The following is a 19,777-nucleotide window of genomic DNA, read 5'->3' as shown; positions in this document are numbered from 1 at the left end:
AGCACACCTAGAGCCCGTGCTCCGCAACAAGAGAAACCACCGCAATAAGAAGCCCGCGCGCTGCAACGAAGAGTAGCCCCCGCTCACCGGAAACTAGAGAAAGCCCGCGCAGCAACGAAGACCCAACATGGCCAAAATAAATAAATAAAATAAAAAATGAATAAATTTATTAAAAAAGAAAAAAGACACACAGTTAGCTCTCCCACTCGGAGGCTGACGCCCCTGCCCCTTCCCCGAGGGTCTCCGCCATCACACGTGGTCTTCGAGGTGCCTCCCCAGCTCCCCTTGGGCCTCTGGGGAAGCACTTTCCACTCGTTCTAAATCGGCAGAGCTGGCAGCCACGGGGGTTCAAGAAATGTTGGCTGAATAGAAAACCTTCTTCCTAAGGCATGAAGCAACACTACAATCCTGGCTCCTCAGGAGGCCGGAGCTGCCGAGAGCCCCCTAAATGAGAGCTCACGGTGGGAGCTTTCCAGAGAGACCATGGCCTTGCCTCTGAGTTTCCCTAAGAAATTAAGTCAATTTTCCAAGTCATAAGACTCCCCTTCCTAGGACTTCAAACTTTTTCCACAGATAAACAAACCGTGCTAAATAAACCTCTGAATCTAAGCGACTTCTTTGCACCTGCAAAATATTTACACAGACTGGTAGAAAAACAGACGGTGGGTAAACAGATAACCTGAACAGAGCTCATGACGGCTGCTTCGGGCTCCCCGGGCCCCTGAGCCTGTTCTGGCAGCTGTTGTGTCCCAGCTGGTCTCGCCTAGAGGCCCAGGGGCTCTTGTTAACACAAGCAAACCATGCCCTCATTTGCTTTATAAAGCATAGTACAATAAAGTGGCATCTAAATTCATAGAAAGAGGCAAACACTCTGTTGGAAAAAGCTCTAAATTAAAAAGATTTGGCCTGTGGTCCAAGGAGAACATCCCATCGTCATCTATCTTCACACAACCGTCACTCAGTGTTGGTTAATGTAACTCTGTGACTGGCTGACCGACTGGAAAGCCTGCCAGCCTCCCGCCAGCGCATCCCTGGAGCCCCACCAGCCGCCCGGTGGCCCAGTACCGTCTTGGCTGCTCCCCGCCGCAGGTCCAGCTTGAGCTGCTGGTTTTGCTGGAGCAGTGTCTTCATGTTGCTCTTCAGTTCCGACACTTTAGCTTGAAGCATGAATTTATCTTTCTGGGTCAGGGACAGATCTTCCCGTACCATCTCCAGCTCAGATTTAATATTCTAAAGAAAGTAAAAAAGTCATAGATTTTTAAAACTGAAAGGTCTTGGGCTTCCCTGGTGGCGCAGTGGTTAAGAATCTGCCTGCCAATGCAGGGGACACGTGGTTCGAGCCCTGGTCCGGGAAGATCCCACATGCTGCAGAGCAACTAAGCCCGTGCACCACAACTACTGAGGCTGCGAGCCACAACTACTGAAGCCCGCGAGTCTAGAGCCTGTGTTCTGCAACCCACCACAGTGAGAAGCCCGCGCACCGCAATGAAGAGTAGCCCCGGGCTTCCCTGGTGGCGCAGTGGTTGAGAGTCCGCCTGCCAATGCAGGGGACACGGGTTCGTGCCCTGGTCCGGGAAGATCCCACATGCCGCGGAGCGGCGGCGCCCGTGAGCCATGGCCGCTGAGCTTGTGCGTCTGGAGCCTGTACTCCGCAACGGGAGAGGCCACAACAGTGAGAGGCCCGTGTACCGCAAAAAAGAAAAAAAAAAAAAGAAGAGTAGCCCCACCTCGCCACAACTAGGGAAAGCCCGCGCACAGCAACAAAGACCCAATGCAGCCAAAAATAAATAAACTAAATAATTTTTTTTAAAAAAGTGGTAAATGTATAACTCACATTAGTTTAAAAAAAAACCTGAAAGGTCTTAAACACACTGCACAAATCTTAGTTCGTACATCACAATTCCAAGGGGCTGGAACTCTCAGCCTTCATGAGTCGCTCCCCTCCCCCTGCCACTCCTCTCCAAGGGTCTACACTGCGGAGAATCTGGTTACAGTCCTGTCCTCAACGTTCCCATCCACACTTCAGAGCCTCTACCGAGGGGCCGGTAACATTCCCATGTCCACATCTGACAGTGAACCCAACCCTTGTTTAAACTCCAAGATCAGCTACTAGAATAAGCCTAACTGTTCCTAAGACAGAATACAAGTCAGTTCTGGTTATCTCAAGCTGTCCACCTACAAGCAGGAATCCCAGTCAGAGTCACATTCCCGACCCTTTCCTCGAGCAGTCAAGACTGTGCCTAGATTTCTTCATAGAGAAGCTTATCACAGATTGGCGAATGGAACCGTCTCATTTTTTGGACTTAATGAGATCCCGTTTCTGGGACACACCGCACAGCTCAGCCCAGGGTGGGGCCCTGGGGCTCTGGTCTCTGCTCAGCGTCCCTCAGCTGCCTGACCTGGGCTTCTCTCTGAAATGGGATAATGTCTGCAGAACGGTTTGGTGGGAGCATTCAAGCCATTGAGAACTGCTGCTGCGCACCTAGCACGCTGCCTGGCACAGTCCAGGGAGGAGCTGCTGCAGTGCTGCCAGGGGCTCGTACACGCTCCATACACACCCCGTACACGCCCTGTACACACCGCGTACCTGCATTGACTGCTGTATCCCATCCAACTCCTGTTTACTCTGCCGCTCAGTCACGTCCAGCTGCTGCTTCAAGGACTGGATTTCTCTCTCTTTCTGATCCACCTCCCATTTGAGATTTTCCATCTAGAGAAGGGAAAAAGTCACACAACCAAAAGAATTTTAAAATGGCTTTCTTGCATTATAACATTGCTCTAACTATATCTCTGCGTATCATTTAATATCATACTTAGAAAAAATAAATATCCCTTTCCAAGAAGGCAGAGAATGAAGTGAAAGTGTCAACCAGCAGAGTCTAGCTCTGTCAGTCCTGTTAACTGGAGATGTAAAGCCGCCCCGGCGGGTCACCTCTTGGTTTCCTACAGGCTCTTTGCTCAGCTGCTCATCCAGCTGCTTCTGCAGGAGCTGGAGCTGGGTCCGGGCCTCTGCCAGCTCTGCCTGGAACTGTGCTATTTCCTGGGAATGTTTCCCCTCCTGAATCCTAGCATAAAAAACAAGGAAGAGTGAAATTACAGTGTTCTTCCAATTACCTTCCCACTCAAAAATGTTGTTAGTTGAACGTTACATGTCCTGGGTGGACACGCATCATGACAAAAACTCCCATACTGCTCACCCTGGGCAGGGACTGTTCTAGGAGCTCTGCAATGCACTAGCTCAACGAATCCTCACAACCCCCGGGGAGGGACGCTTTGTGAGCCCAGTTCACGGATTATGGTGGCAGGGACCGATGCACGTGCAGTGCCCAACACATGTGCCTGCACGGGTGCGAGCCAAGGCCACTCCAACGGGAGCCGCGCACCACAACGAAGGGAAGCCCGAGGGGAGCTGGGGAGGCGCCTCGAAGACCACGTGTGACGGTGGGGACCCTCAGGGAAGGGGCGGGGGCGTTAGCCTCTGAGTGGGAGAGCTGTGTGCCTTTTTTTAATAAATTTATTCATTGTTTATTTTTTTAAATTTATTTTTGTCTGCGCTGGGTCTTCTCTGAGAAGAGGGCTCAAGATCTCTTCTCAGAGAAGAACCAGCAGGGCACAGAGTGGGAGCACACGGCATCAAGGCCAAAGCTTCAGACGGAAGCTGCGGCATCCTGAGATAGCAATCGGATCTCTCTCTCCTTCTCAGATCTGCCTGCAGAGTACTCAGCGATCTGCCAGGACACCGGGGCCCTGGTGCGCTGAAGGCACTAACTGGAGATGGAGGGGGTGGTGGCGCCCGGCCCCGCCCTCTCGCACTCACTGGAGCCCATCTGCCTCCGCCTGCAGCCTCTGCACCTCCCGCTCCTTGGCCTGCAGCTCCTTCTTCACCTCGCTCAGCTCTAAGGTGGCAGCCTTAAAATGGCGGCGGTTGTGCCCCGCTTCCCCCTGGGCGGCAGCAACCTGGGAAGAAGAACACGGCGTCATCGAGGACAGAGGCGCAGCCTCACAGGACGTGCCCGGGTTCGTGGAGGCCGCCGCCCAACCCCTTGCATCCTAGCTGCTCTTGCAGGCCTTCCTTCCAAAGCCTTCCAAGGTCCCCATCAAGGATGAAAGTACTGAACACACGCTTGGCCCTCAAGCATGCAACGTGGTAGCAGCACCTGCTGAGCGAACAAATGTGCCCAACTTTCTTGGTCTGAGCAGTGGTTACAGTCTTCCTCAAGTATATCTGCATGTTTCTCATTACATGCATTCACAATTCACGTATCTGGGAGGAACCCGCCTCTCCATCACATACCATCTAATAACTGTAAGAAAGCTATTGCTCGTCATCCATTAGGACGCAACTAGCTTTCTGCATAGTTAACGACAGTTTATCTCAAGGTTTCTGAGAAAACAAACAAATTCTCAGAATGTAACGAAATTTTCCATTTTCCTTTCCAACAGTTTAGTTTTCTTGTCTAATTGCACTAGCAAGCACTTCATTTCAAAGAAGTTTAGTAAAAATATTTATAGTATATTACAGATGAATATAGAAAGAACTCATACATGAATGGAAAAAAAAACTCCAATAGAAGACATTAGCCGTGGTTGTCACTAGGTAGAGATTCAAGATGATCTGTACTTTAATCTCCGTGCACACTAAAAATTTTTACTACGTGTACTATTTTTACAATCAAGACAATCAGACCAAACGCACTCAGAGGAATAAATAAGCATCATTTACAATTACTGCCCTTAAAAAAAGAAATCAAAGTGAAATATACATTATCCCTCCAGCACCTTTAGTTAAAAATCTCCTAGTTACGTCTTTAAGGTGAGAATAAAACTATTAAGTGATACCTGAGTACAGAGCAAAAGATAGGAAGGTGGGGATAGAAAAGTAGGGAGTGTTGCTGACTCAGTTCGGAACCACAAGACGTGCAGCAACTCCACGCAAGGATAAAATGTCAGCTGCAGGCGAGGCAACCGTGGGTCAAGAACAAGCCAATAATTGTTCACGTTAAAATATTCTTAACGTATCTTAAAACTAGTCCTACTTTAAAAGAATGTCTTACTGTCCCACCCAGGAAATTAAGAACTATCTCCTTCTATCTCTAGTGTACTTTCGTGGAGAAATTTTTAAAGAATGTGGCAAAGCCCAGGTCACATGCACCTACACACGCATGAATGCGCCAATGACAAACGTGTTCTGAGCATCTGCTCTGTGCAGGCACTGGGGACATGAGGGTAAGCAAGCCGCAGACCTCGTCCCAGGAAGCTGACAGTCTAACAAGGAAAGAGCTTTACAGAAACCACAGACGAGGCATCATGACAGTAAAAATTTTAAAGTGCACGGCCTGAGGCCCACTCTAGCTCGCAGGGTGGCCAGGGCAGGGCCCTCTGCGGGATGAGCCACCTGATGCACTGGTGAACACATGAGCCAGGAAGACTGCTCCAAATGCAAAACATGGCCACGGGTCTCCAGAACCACCTATCTGGGTTGCATTTTTAACACAAATAAACATATACTACTCTGCAGTTTGCTTTTTAACTCCACACTACGTGCAGGGCATCTTTCCCCAGCAAAATACGTAGCTACGGAGCTCTGTGCACATATCTTAGAGCTGCACGACGGCACACACTCTTTCACTGATGAGCACAGGGAGGGGGCCCTCTCCAGCCTCGCTGTCGTCAACCCCATGACGATACCCTGTCCTTGGACACGTCAGTAAAAGTATTCACACGCTAAGTTCCTGGAAGGGAACTCATGTCAAGGGTACTAATACTCAGTTTTCGGACATTTAAAAATTACATTCCAGAGGCTCTATGAGGCTGCAATCTGGAGCCGGTTGGAAGACACACACCTGCTCCTTGAGGCTGTGCACCGTCACCCTTTCCTTCTGTAGCGCGGCCTGCAAGGCCTGGACGAGCTGCTTCATCTGGCGGTCCTCCTCCTCTTTGCGCTGCAAAACTGCCTGCACCTACAGCACGTTCCAAGAGTGGTAAGGAAGGAAGGACGTCAGATTTCCAAAGCCTGAAGAGCCCTGGGAACAAGCAGGGGCCACTCTGATCAGTGCCAATGGAGATGGAGGGGGTGGTGGCGCCCGGGGAGTCTAGTGTCACGGGGGCTCAAGACATCATGACATGTTGCCAACAAGGGTACAAGCCAGGAAAGGAGTGAGAATCCCATCTCTGGAGAACGCCGTGTGCAAAACCGGAATCTCAGATCACAGGAGTATCATCAATCATATGATCATATTCAAGCATCTCGTTAGGAACCCAAAAGATGCATATAAACCCAGGGTTATCAACGCAATCGCCTCCGTAGCAAGGCTGCCAGGGGCAGGAGTGGTGGGAACTAAGGAAGCGCTCTAAAATCTGGTGAATTCAAGGCATGGGCTGGGATGGGCTGTTGAACACCATTTGAAGACTTCCCTGAAACGCCCAGAGGGGCTGCAGAGAGGAGGAGCTAACAACGGGGTCTGCAGGGAGAGCCCCGCTGGGATTTGAACCCCGCTGCTGAATCACAGGAGGCCCTCGGGTCAGAGTCCCTTACGCACAGCATGACTGCCTTGAGCTGGGAAAGGTCCCCTCTACCCTCCGGGAGTCACCCACCCACAAGGAACCTCATGGGCTGAGCCTAGTCCCTCCACAGCTCAGCTGCGGGGAGACACAGGCTCCCCGGATCCACCCCCGCCTCAGGGCTGGCAGAGGGGCTGCGACTCCAGCAGATTCTCTGGCCTTTACCCTGCAGGTGGCTGTGATGACCAAGTGCAGACCACACAGCCGAAGCCCTCGGAGGGCTGCCCCGCCTGCAGCAAGTCTCCTGCTGCAAAGGAGTTTCCATACCTGCAGGTTCAGCTGGACCAGGTCTGCTTCCCTCTTGGCTAAAGCTGTCTCTAAGATGCCGTTGTGTTCCCTCAGGGCCGCGCTGGACTGTCCAAGGCCCATAAGCTTCCCTCTCTCATGCTCTAAGTCCAGAGCCAACTTCTTATTCGACTCCTCAAGGCACTTTATCTTCCTCCTGAAGCCTCTGGACTCTTGCAGCTGAAACAAACCAAAGTCACCGTGACATCAGGGAGTTGCCCATTCTGGCTCATGGAGCGCTCGCACATCAGGAACTGAACAGCTAACACCACCAGCAAGAACGCACAGGCGAGCACTGCCCCGGACACGAGGGCCCTCGTCTCACAGCTGGGAAGGTTGCCGCGGCCACGTCCCTTCTCTCGTGGACCCACAGCCGACAGCCCAGCCCTCCCCCGGGGACCGTGGGTTTGCAGAGAAGCACACCCAGGGTCGGAGCCCAGGCGGGCCCGGACTGAGAGTGAGAGACAACTGTCAACGGTGCACGCAGCCCCACAGCTCCCGACAGCCACCTTGGGACCCTGTGCAGAGCCCTAGGTGACACCACCACGCTGCTCGTGTGGCACCACCCAAAGCCATGACCGTCTGGGACTGAGAGTTACGTGGAGTTCCTCTAAAGGGTCGAGCCCCTTTGAGCCGGGTGTCTCGTCTGCCACACCAGAGAGGCAGCGGGCACAGCGGGCCCCGCTGCAGCGCGTGCATGCGCGGCTCCAGCAGGGCGGGTGCTCAGAGACCCGGGCAAGCGGCCGACGGCCCCGGAAACGCAGGGCGGAGGCCGAGCGCCCCGGCCAGCAGTACCGCCCTGCACATGGGGCCGCGCGGCGCCCGCCTACCTCGTCCTCCAGCTCCAGCACCCTCTCCCGCTGCTCCTCCAGCTGCTGGCTGGTCAGCGCGATGACCTCCTGCAGCTCCCCCTCCAGCATCCTCTTGCTGTGGCCCACAGCCTGCAGCTCCGCCTCCAGGGCCTGGACCCGCTCCTGAGGGCCGGGACGGAAGGTGGGTTTGGTCACGGGTCCCAGCACGTAGCCCGGCTCGGACTGACCGCGCAAGGCTGCAACCAAGGTGATCGGCTCTCTGCAGTCTTCCCTCTCCCTTACAGGACGCAGTCAGCTACCGGGTAGCCACACAGTAACGACTCACAAACTCACTTTTTCACTTAATGCTTTGAAAACACAGAAAGATAAAAACTACCAATTACCGTCTGTGGCAACTAAGCTGCACCAGGCACGATGTAACCAATGCCACACGCGTGTGCACACACACGCGCTCTCACACACACACACACACAAATGCACACGCACACACACTCTTCCTGCTGCTGCTGTGGGGCAGGCGCTGATCTAAGCACCTCACAGGTGTCTCTCCACAGAGCCGTCCTAATGAGGGAGGCTCTACCATTTACCTCATTTCGGCCTCATTTTTTTTTTTTAATAAATCTATTTATTTTTGGCCGAGTTGGGTCTTCGTTGCTGCGCACGGGCTTTCTCTAGTTGCGGCGAGCGGGCTTCTCATTGCGTTGGCTTTCCTTGTTGAGGAGCACGGGCTCTAGGCATGCGGGCTTCAGTAGTTGTGGCACGTGGGCTCAGCACTTGTGGCTCATGGACTCTAGAGCGCAGGCTCAGTAGTTGTGGCGCACGGGGTTAGTTGCTCTGCGGCATGTGGGATCTTCCCGGACCAGGGCTCGAACCCGTGTCCCCTGCACTGGCAGGTGGATTCTCAACCACTGCGCCACCAAGGAAGCCCCATCGGCCTCATTTTTTTTTTTTTTTTTTTTGCCTTTTAGTTTATACTGGAGTAGAGTTGATCAACAATGTTGTGTTAGTTTCGGGTGTACAGCAAAGTGATTCAGTTACATATACCTGTATCTATCCGTTTTCAAATTCTTTTCCCATTTAGGTTGTTACAGAATATTGAGCAGAGTTCCCTGTGCTGCACAGTAGGCCCTTGTTGGTTCTCCTCGGCCTCCGTTTTACTGAGGATCAGCAAGGTGAGTGAGCTGCCTGAGACCCCACCGCACCAGGGCCGAAGCACAGGCTGAACCAGGATTTTGGCTCCCAGGCTGTGCTTCTGCCCAGCTGCCACCGGCTGTGCAGCAAGGGGGTGACAGACTGCATGGCAGTGACACCCACTGCTGGTACCATGTAAGTCAAAGAATTAAACAGTGAGAGATTTTAAAGTAAAAAGGAAATTGCAATTGAGTAAGTTCTCCCGCTCCCAAAGTAAAAAGTAAGCATGTGACAGGGAATACTGAATTTATGTATTTTACAAGAGACCACGCTATGCTACAGTGTCCTCCAACTTACGAATTCTTAAACTGAGAGGAGAGAGGAACAAAGATGAGAAAAAAATACGATTACTAAGCATAAGGGAAATGACTCAAATCGGTGGGTGATAAACAAAACACAGAATTTTATACCCACTAGCCAAAGTAAAAGGAGGTGGTCAGATCCAGACTGCAGGGATCTGGGGATCAGGACACTCGTGACTGACAGAGTGACAGTGTGACGCCCAGAGGAGACCTGAGAGCCTCCACCACGTGCATACACCCCCTACACACACACACACACACACACACACACACACACACACACACACACACACACACACGCGTGCCCACCCTGCTGCCGGTCCCCCACCCTAAACAATAACCCAAAGCAAAAGGCTCTCTCTCGCCTCAGGACGCCATGGGGGGAAGAGCAGTTCCCGCGGCTCTCAGCCCTCACCGCGTGCAGGTCCCTCTTCCTCCTGGACCCGAGCGTTTCACAGGCACTTCCCTCCACTACGTCGCACATGCTGTCCACCTCAAGGGCCGTCTGTCGCAGAGCCATCAGCAACCCGCCCCGCCTTGGTGCTGGCCTCCGAGACGCCTCCCACCGCCTCCTGCACTTGGCTCCCATCACCTCAGCTACCGTCGCAGCCTCTCCTGGCCTTAGGTCGTCCCGACAGGATGGTGGCCAGGTCTCGGCTCGCTCTCTGTCACATGGAAGCTCCACTCCAAACCCCCCGACCCTGGCTCCCAGCCCCTCCAGCCGGACCCCTACTTGGCCCCGTGCCCCCAGACCCAGCACACAGGAGCAGCGCTCTGCTGAGATGCCCGCCGTCGCGCAAGACCATTTCAGACGCCACCTGTCCAAAAGGCTGTCCTGGACCCCTCGACCCTCACCCCAAGCCCTCTCACACCCCACGCATGGCGCTCACAGAACCTCCTCCTCAGACATGAGGAGGGCCGGGGCCAGCAGGGCGAGCGCCCCGCACGCGTTCGCAGGGGTCAAACGCAGCGTCAGAGCCCCCGGTCACATTGCTACCGCGAGGTATTCTGAAGAAACGCTGCCCACACACCTCCTTTCTAGACCCTCCTAGAAGGGTTTCGGAGGGGAGGTGCCTGTACACGTCATGCCCCTGCAGCCCCCTGCACCGATTCTCCGCAACCAGTGGAGTAAGCAGGTTACCCACGTGCAGGGTGTGGTCACTGCCGCCACCGGCCACCCGGGCTCTCAGCTGGCTCAGCTCGGCCTCGGCCGCCTCCTTGGCCGCGAGGGCCTCCTGCAGGCGGCGGCTGAGGATGCCCACGGCGTTCTCGTAGGCCTTGTGCTTGGTCTTCATCTCCTTCTGTGCGCTGCTCAGGTCTGAGCCCAGCTGCTTCATCTTCTGCTTCTGTTCGGTGATGGCCCTGGGGCGTGGCAGAGACAGAAGGAAGTCTCAGCTCACCTCCGACCCACTTGCCACACCAAGCAAAGGCCAAGTGCGTTTCCATCCAAGCTCCACCCTCATCTGCCCCCAGCGCCACCCTCTCCAGCACTGCGCTGCCCAGAACCCAGCTCCCCAGGATGCGGTCGGTGGGTATCCCCTACAGAGCCCATCACCGTGCTTTCGTCTGTCCTGCTCCCCTCTCGGAGCTGCTTAAACCACCTTGTGGAGACAGAGAAGACTCCTCTCCTACCAAATGGAAGCTTCCAGCGCTCTTCCTGACCAGCAGCAAGGAACCCAACACTCAGGCTCACAGTACATCAGCGGCTGACAGAGCAGAGCGGTGTGGGACACGCAATGGGAGTGAAAGGCCTGGCGCGGGCCGGGCGGGGACGGGCACAGGTGTCCGCCCTGGGCAGTGCACTGGGGGTGCGAAGGGCGCTGCCACAGGCGCTTGACACGAAAAGTCAAATGAAAACAAAAACAAATGGGGAGTGTTTGTGAAAGGATGTGTTAGCACATCCACGTGTAACCGTCAGATCACGACGGAATCACTTTTCCAGCTTTAAACGTGGACTCTGACTTCCTAGGCCACCTGTTGTAGACCGGCAAGGGCTGGACAGACAGTGCTGGGGGGCCCGCACGGCTCACAGCCACCGCCCGGCGTCCCGCCAGTACGCACCCCGCGCCCGCGTACCTTGCGGCTTCTTGCTGCAGCTCTTCTATTTGTTTCTTGAGCACCTCGTTGGCCTCCGTAAGAGCAGCCATCTGCTCTTTATCGAACTGCAAAGACTTCAAATAAAGGGAGGACGAGACAAAATGAGGAGTGCCAAGCCTTCCACCTGAAGCCCAAATGTGGGACTGGCTTCCTCTCAAGGCCGCCTTGCAGGGCACGGGCTTTGAGGAAGACCCTGGCCAAGGACCCTGCGATAAGCGGTCATTGCACGGAGGCCGAGGGTCCTGCACCACCCGTGTCAAGGCCGCTGGTGGGATAGGCGGGAAGAGCTGCCAACGAGAACGCCTCAGGCGACGGCTCCCGCCCGGTCCCCTCCCCAGCTTCTCCCAGCACCTCGGGGTAGCCTCACGCCCCCCTCCTGGACTTGCCCGCTACCCCGTCTCCCCCTGTGCAATGAGCACCGTCCCCCCAGGACCGGCTCGGCCCTCGCAGCCGCGAGCCCTGCGTCCCACAGCTGCAGGGGTCCCACCAGCCCCTGGCTCCCCACAGCCTCCGGGCCCTCTTGTCCTGCCTGCACTCTCATGGCTCTCAGCTGCAGCCTCCAGCCTACCTGCCTCCCTGGACCCTGCCCGGCCCTCCGTGGGACTTCTGACATGTCACACGTTAAGATGCAGCCCTCAGTCTGACACCCTGCCATAGCTCTCCCCAGGTCTGCCGCCTGCCTCAGAAACACTCCTCAGCTGCAGGCTTCCGGCCTGAGGGCTCCCTCTCCCTGGCCCCGTGCCAGACACCCTCAGCGGCACAGCCACCACTGTCTCTCACAGACTCCACCGGCCATGGGGGCCCTGGTGCGTGCACAGCAAATCTGGCCCCACCGCCCTTAAAGCCCGGAGCCCAAAGCAGCTGCTGCAGGCGGCCCAGCCCACGTCCCCGTGCCCCCTGCTGCCTCTCTCCAGCGCCCACTCAAACGCCCGCTCAGACCATCTCAGGAACCCCCCCCACGGCTCTCCTCCGCCTGGATCTGAGCTCCACAGGCCCCGCCCCACCCACGGTACAGCCCCAGGCCCGTTCGGCTGAACCTTCACAAGTCAAAGGCGTCCCCAGACCTGTAAGTGTGTCTCCATCTCGTCGCGCTCCCTCTGCGTGGACTGGAGATGCCCTTCAAGATCCACCACCTGCTGACGGGCCTGCGACGCCTCCCTCTGCAGGTGCAAGCGCTGCACCTCCGCGGCCCTCTTCTCCCCCTGAAGTCTGACGGCCTCCTGTCGCTGCTCCTTCACCTCCGAGTCCAGCCTCCTCTTTGCGGCCTTCAGCTCGCCGATGAGCTGGTCTTTGGAGGTGGCGTCCCGGCGGTAGGCCTCCACCATCACCTGCCCAACAGGCCGGAAGCTGCAGCCCGCGGGGCGGGTCTTCCAAGGGGTCAAGCCGTTTAAACAAAAATGCTCACCACTTATCTATATAATTTTCTGGGGCTGAAGATATATATTTCACCAAATCCGTGATACCACTCACTGAGACACACACCTAAACAGGACTGGGTAATGGACAGGGGAGCCATGCCAGCCGCTGGGGGCCTGACTGCTTCACTTCCTCGGGGGAATGCGGCCACTCCTTCCCACTCCACTTGCCCTGCCTGGCTTCTGACAGGCACTCCGCTCGCATCTCAAGTGATAAAACCCACCACCGCTTACAACGTCCTCGGCTGCCCCTTCCTCAGACCCTTGGTGGTGCTCTGCACTCATTCCTCAGACAGCAGAACCAGCTTCACTAATGTGAAGAGCCTTATTTCAGTGCTGGGTCGTGGTGCGACATTTTTCAAAGCAACGTTACGCATGAGTCCCGGCCGCTGTGGAAGCAGCACGCACTCACTCTGATGTCCCAGCAGGGCATGTCCGCATGATCCGGATGCCAACCCCACCCTGAAAATGCACCTGACTTCAGAAGCATAAAAACGGGAGGGGTGAGGAGTGTATCTCAGAATCAGTGAGGTCTCTTAAAAAAGCTGGAGTCTAGCTGTTACCTTCCTCTTGAATTGTTTCCTTCCAGTGAAGAGATTAAACGTACAGGATTTTCTTCATGCACTTGTTTCACAGAAAGCAAGCTAACCCCACGTTCTCACCTTCTGTTGAAGAAACTGCTCCTTTGTCTTCTGTGCCTGCTTTTTCAGGGAGGCAGCTTCTTGTTGCAGGTGCTCCACCTGTGAGGGACACGTGTGCAGACATTACACGGATGGCTCCGGGAGGGCCCTGTGCCTCAGGGGGACACGGGTGCACAGATCTGCCTCTGTGCCTCCTGTCCTAGAAGGGTACAGACGGGTCAGCACCTGCAGAGAAATCGCACCTACTTCCTGGAGGGAAAACGTGCCGACTTCCTCTTGTCCTCGACGCTCATGGAGCTGGATTCGAAGACAAAACCACTCCCGACACTAACTCTACTTCCTCCACACCCTGCAGCTTTCTCGTTCCGTCTGTATTTGTTTACTGTCCACCCACATCATAGCATGGCAGCTCCCGGGTGTGGCGTGCTAGGTCACGTGCGCACACACCCGGACCCTCGGCCGTCTCCCACCCTCACCCACCGTCATGCCGACACGTCCAGGGCGTTGCACTGGGTCAGGCAGTCAGGAAGGAAAGAACCAAAGCCCCACGCTGCTTCTCCCAGGTCTGAGCTCCTCCTCACAGGTGCACTGAAGCTGGTGTTTCTTGGCAGATTACTTTCAAAGCCCCAAACAACTCGGTTCCCAGTTCCCAGCCAGGTATCTACACACCCAGCCACTAACCTAGGACCGGAAGTACCCCATCAGCTGCTGTGGGCCCCTTCCCCAGCTGAGCCCTGGGCCCCCCCCCGGAAGCGTTCTTCCATGTTTCAAAAAAAGAACAAAACAAAGGACCAAACAATCAGCGTTACTTCTTGTATATGTGATTTCCACGCGTAAAAGAGTGACAGCAAACTGCATTACCTGGCTGGACTTGATGGCTAATTCCTGTGTCAACTGCTCTAAGGTTGCTGACGTGTCCTGGGCACCCTCTTCCAGGCATTCTGCCTCTCTATCAAACTCCTCCCTGCCGCTCTGGGCTGCCTGCACAGCCACCTCCAAGACAATCTTCTCGTTCTGCAGGAAACGGATGGCGTCGTCCCTTGCGGCGGCCTCCCCCCGCAGCTCATCCAGCCTGGCCTGCAGCTCGTCGTGGTGTAGCTGCAGGTCCCCGAGGGCCTGCTCCCTGCTCTGCAAAGTCTCCTGCGTCGAGGTGAACTGCTTCAACAGGTCCAGGTGCTCCTGCTGCAAAGCCTCAAGCTGCTGGTCTCGCTGATGCAAAGTCAGCTTCACCTAGGATAAAAGGAACTGTAGTCAATGTAACCGCGCTTGAACGAAAACACCGCGTGTCCCAAGAGTTTGTACTTCTTCCGTGCTTGGGTTTTAAACAGTCTGGACGATGCTCTGGAGGCAGCCTTCTGCGTAAAGCTGCGGCACAGAAGACCACGAGCTGAAGTGAACCCCCGCCGGGTCTGACGACGTGACGGACAGACCAGCGCCAACGAGCCCCGTGAGGCTCTCCGCGGCCCCAGGGCAGCGACAAGAGCGCCCGAGGGGCTTGCCTGCTCCAGCTGCTGCTCCAGGGCCGCCGCCGAGGCCGCCGTCGTCTGCAGCTGCTGTTTCTCCTCTTCGAACTCCTCCAGCCTCCTCTGCAGGTCCTCCTCCACCATCGTCTTCGCCTCCTGAATCTGCACAAAGGCAGCTTCCTGGTCCAACATGTCAGCCTGGGCCCAGAAGACAGAGCATTTTTTAAAAAGCAGGATAACCTGTAGCTACAGCCTCGGCGGGCAAGCCCACCACCCTGGAGAGAGGCCATCGTCCCCGTCACCATCCTGTCCATGACCCACAGAGAGAGGGCCCGAGGGGACGGGGGCAGAAAGCTGGTGCCCTCCCACTGCCAAGACAGGCCACCAGCCGATTCCTCCACCCATGGCTCCCCTGCTGACCCTCGGGCCTGGCTGAAGAGAGAAGCAAGCAGACAGCCCAGTTTTAAGAACTGGGATAAAGTGGTGAATGAAACTCCACAGCCGCCACCGCCGCCACCTGCGTGAAGACAGGCTGTTCGGGGTGATGCACGGCACATTCTCTTTCACAAGATTACTTCCTTTTTTTTTTTTTTTTAAAGATTATTTATTTATTTTTGGCTGCATCGGGTCTTAGTCGTGGCATGCAGGATCTTTCGTTGCGACACGCAGGCTCTCTAGTTGAGGCGTGCGAGCTCAGTAGCTGTGGTGCGCAGGCTTAGTTGCCCCACGGCATGTGGAATCTTAGTTCCGTCACCAGGGATAGAACCCGGGTCCTCTGCACTGGAAGGCGGATTCTTTACCACTGGACCACCAGGGAAGTCCCACAAGATTACTTCCGGATGCCACTTGGCAAGACTAGAGACCAGGGGCCGTGGGGTAAATATGGCATTCCTTACGTCCTGACTATGTAGATAAGACGCAACATCTAGGAGTTTTCTTAGGGAAAAAACATTAGCTTATAACTTAGAATTTTTTTAGTTCTTTGACACTGAGCCCTTGAAGCATGTGTTTGACACAACACAACTGTCTTTCATCATCCACGTCATCCGTGAGGACAAAGGAGCACGTGCAGATAAGTGGGGATATGGGAGACCACAGTCACAGAACACCAACCTTCTGTGTGACTGTGAGGTTCTCGGTACACAATGCCAGGATGCCGTGTACCCCTTTTCTTCTTTACTTTTCCCAACAAGCCTATTAAGTAGGTATTATTATCCATATTTAATGAAAAGGGAACAAAGCCCAGAGAGTTAAGATATTAAGTCCAGGGTCTCACAGCTGACAAAGACCACAGGTCAAAGCCACTGCATCTCCCTACCCTGGCATAATCCACAGAGGAGGCTGGACACGGTCCTAACCAGTCCACGTGGCTGTTGGAGCGTGAAATGGCAACGCAGGCTGAGGCCGGAACTAGGCAGTTCAGAGGAAGGCCCAGGTTACCTCTGAGCGTGCAGAGATGAGGGAGGGGGGATGAGCATACAGGGAACACGAGGAACAGAATCCCGAAACCTTAAATCACTGCACATGGCTCAAAGGAGTATTTTTAAAGATATGCATACGTACGCACGTATGTAGTACTAATGTTTACGTATAAAAAAAAACCCCAAACCCCCAAACCCCAAGACAACACTGACACCCCGCAGCCCCAGAAGCACGGCCCCACCTCGATGCCCTGGAGCTGGGCGGCAATGCGCTCCTTCTCCTTGATCGACCTCTGCTGGGTCTCCGTCAGCTGGTGGGACAGGGACACATTCTCAAGCTTCAGGTGCTCCAGGAGGCCCGCCTGGCTCATCTGTCCAATCTTCAAAGAAAAACACCACAAGTCGAAGGTTGCTAGACTCCAAGCACAAGCACAGCCCAGCCAGTCCCTGAGGCCACAAGGGTGAGGGTCTCTGTACAGCGCTGGCCCCTGGGAGGGCCGCTCCCCAGGACCACCGCCCCCGCAGGGCCTCCCTGCCCACCCTCCTGGCAGCCACCATGACACTCAGGCCATCTGTGTTCTGTGTACTTAAGAGGAGCCAGCCAGCAGCCCAGAAGTCAGCGCTCATCACCCCCACGATGGTGCGGTCTGTTGTAAGACCTACGTGACAGTTCCCACTGAAGGGGCATCCCTGAGTCCGGAGGTTAGGGGCCTCAACTGGGCGGCAGGGACAGCCAGGAATCTGCCCATCAGATAAACTGACCCACGGCCAGACACACCTTAGGCCCTGCCCTCTCAGTCCCCGACTGTCCTGGTCACGCACCAGGCTGACCCTGGCCACTCCCAGGAAGTGGCACTGGCATCCGCCCCAGTCTGACCCAGGCCATGCAGACCTGCGAGCATGTCCCTTCCAGAGCCGACGCGAACGCTCCTAGACCTACAGGTGCCCAATGCGACCAGAAGCTGTGAGCTTCAGGGTCTAAGATGGAAGCTGCCCAGAGCAAGGAAAGGCGTCATTCGCCGGGACTTCATCTCAAGGCAACAAAAGAATAAAGACTACCCTGCGTTCTTCTCCAACCTGAACATTCCTGGGACGCTTCCATGTTACTGGAGAAAGAGGGTGAAAATGTACCACACACGGTAATTAAGGAACGCTGACCTGGATTAAGGAACGCTGACCTGGGTGTCAAAGGAATTTGAAAAAAGCAGTTATGGTTCTCAAACTGCCATTCCCTTGGACTCTTTCTCCACTTCTGTCTTCCAAATGCCATTTCTGACTTAGCTCAGGATATAAATCTGGATTCTTTAAATATTTCATGCCTCAAATAAATGCACGACAGCTTCAAAATTGCATTGACTTGCAATTATTTCCAAGCACATGGTAAGTAGAACAAACGCTTATTTATGCTAAGGACGTATTTAAGCCAGGTCCTCTAGCTTAAAAAATACACAACATAAGGACTTCCCTGGTGGCGCAGTGCTTAAGAATCCGCCTGCCAATGCAGGGGACATGGGTTAGAGCCCTGGTCCGGGAAGATCCCACACGCCGTGGGGCAACTAAGTCCGTGCGCCACAACTACTGAGCCTGCGCTCGGGAGCCCGTGAGCCACAACTACTGAAGCCTGCGTGCCTAGAGCTCGTGCTCCGCAACAAGAGAAGCCACCGCAATGAGAAGCCCATGCACCGCAACGAAGAGTAGCCCCAGATCACCGCAACTAGAGAAAGCCTGCATGCAGCAACGAAGACCCAACGTAGCCAAAAATAAATAAATAAATTTATTTTAAAAATAGATACAACAAATTTTTTTAAATTCTATTTTTTTTTTTTTTTTTTTTTTGCATTATGCGGGCCTCTCACTGTCGTGGCCTCTCTCGTTGCGGAGCACAGGCTCCGGACGTGCTGGCTCAGCGGCCATGGCTTATGGGCCTAGCCGCTCCGCGGCATGTGGGATCTTCCCGGACCGGGGCACGAACCCGTGTCCCCTGCATCAGCAGGTGGACTCTCAACCACTGCGCCACCAGGGAAGCCCTAAAATTCTATTTTGTATATTTGTAGACTTTAGATTTTTTTAAAAAGGAGGATTTGGTGGAGTTAGTACTTTACATCCTCTACTTGAGAAGTAAAGTTTCAATGTTTTGAATATTGTAACAAAAAAGGTACGATATTTTACTTGGATAAAAAAAAAGTGGGGAGATAAAATAAAACCCACAGCAAAATTCAAAAAGAAGACAGGCTGACCAAGGCACCATCAGCACCCTCACAATCGGTCCAATTAGTCCAAACACTGAGATTTGGAGCAAAGTGCATTTCAGCATCTTGCCTACTGCTCCCGAGAGCATGCCTCGGCCCCGGTCACCCTGCAGACCTGGACTCACACCTGTTCCCACTCACGCAGAATTAGAGGCTGACACTCTGGTACCCTAACAACACAGGAAGAAAGCGAGGATATGGGAAATGAGTGTTCTCTGGGAGGATCTGGTGACCAGGCAGCTGGAGAGCTCTGCCAGGAGGTGGCGTGTGCCGCGCTCTGTGCACGTAAGAAACGCACCACAGGAGGCGGTGACGGCGCAGGAGAGCCGGGGAGCAAGCGGCCCGAGACCCCCGCAGGTGTGGATTTGACAGCTGGGTTCCAACGACAAAAGGCGACCCCAGAGAGGGGACGGGATGTACGACTCGGAGCGAGGAACACAGGACGTCCCAGAGAGGGGGATTTTAGTATTTAAAATGCTCAAGCAGAAGCTGTGAAACTCCCTGTGTCAGAAGGTCATAGAAGGCGGTGACCCCTCCCCGCAGGGCCTCCCTGCCCACGTGGTGGGGTGTGGGCTAGACGGGTGCTCAGCAGGTTTGCAAACAACCTATGGGTGAAGTCTGAACTCAGAAAAGTCGCTTCAATTGAGGGAAAAAGCAAGTGTTCACACCAGATGTGCCGCATGAGCCGCTGGCCACGGCAGGGGCTGTACCTGGATGTGGGCCATCTCGCCCTGCAGCCGGACCCGGGCCTCCTGGGCCAGAGCAAGCTGCTGCTGGTACCACTGCCGGACACTCTGCAGGGACGCAATCTCGGCCTGGGACGCCTTCAGCTTGCTGGTCAGCGTAGTGCGCTCCAGCTGCACCTGCTGCAGTTGGCTCTGCAAGGCTGTCATCTGCTGCCGCAGGTCATGCACTGAAACAAGCAAGCAGAGACGCTCAGGGGAGCCCGGCCGCGCCAAAGGTCCCGTCAAGCCGGCTCCGCAGACAGCGGCGCACGCTGGGTCCCCTCCTCCTCGGCACGACGCCTTACATGCAACCTCAAGCGCCGAGCCACAGGTCCCGGGCATCCCGGTTAGGGTCTGGTCACTGCTCATCAACTGATCAACACACAGCCTTGTTTTGCGTGTGCTTCTGCTGAAAGACACCTTGCTCCACTTGCTTTTGATTCATTAACGCTGAACTGACAGTCGACAGCGCTGTGCCTCGTGCCTGTGCAAAGCTTGTCTATCACCCATGCTTTCTCCACAAAGCACATCACGGCCTTCCTGCACTTAGGAACACCACACAGTGTTTGGGGTTAATCGTAAAGAGCAAAGCCACCCCAAAAAGCACAAAAATGT

General features: G+C 54.9%; 1 protein-coding gene across 3 annotated transcripts in view; it reads right to left on the bottom strand.

Annotated features, from left to right (window-relative positions):
- The window catches only part of GOLGA3 (golgin A3), a 44,725-nt gene that overhangs the window by 4,342 nt on the left and 20,606 nt on the right, over positions 1–19,777 (bottom strand). For all 3 annotated transcript variants that reach the window (XM_082667306.1, XM_082667308.1, XM_082667307.1), the window contains exons 8-22: positions 19,148–19,350; positions 16,431–16,568; positions 14,804–14,965; positions 14,166–14,534; positions 13,326–13,403; positions 12,313–12,576; positions 11,228–11,322; positions 10,297–10,513; positions 7,677–7,820; positions 6,829–7,026; positions 5,844–5,960; positions 3,818–3,957; positions 2,933–3,065; positions 2,588–2,710; positions 1,066–1,230 (exon numbers count right to left, since the gene is read on the bottom strand). In XM_082667306.1, the coding sequence (XP_082523432.1) occupies positions 1,066–1,230; positions 2,588–2,710; positions 2,933–3,065; positions 3,818–3,957; positions 5,844–5,960; positions 6,829–7,026; positions 7,677–7,820; positions 10,297–10,513; positions 11,228–11,322; positions 12,313–12,576; positions 13,326–13,403; positions 14,166–14,534; positions 14,804–14,965; positions 16,431–16,568; positions 19,148–19,350 (2,546 nt within the window). The remainder of the gene's footprint in view (positions 1–1,065; positions 1,231–2,587; positions 2,711–2,932; positions 3,066–3,817; positions 3,958–5,843; positions 5,961–6,828; positions 7,027–7,676; positions 7,821–10,296; positions 10,514–11,227; positions 11,323–12,312; positions 12,577–13,325; positions 13,404–14,165; positions 14,535–14,803; positions 14,966–16,430; positions 16,569–19,147; positions 19,351–19,777) is intronic.

The sequence above is a fragment of the Grampus griseus genome, assembly GCF_964374135.1.
Source record: "Grampus griseus genome assembly, chromosome: 12".
Lineage (NCBI taxonomy): Eukaryota > Metazoa > Chordata > Mammalia > Artiodactyla > Delphinidae > Grampus > Grampus griseus.
The sequence above is the reverse complement of the archived record's forward strand: the minus strand, read 5'-3'. Positions and strand labels throughout refer to the sequence as shown.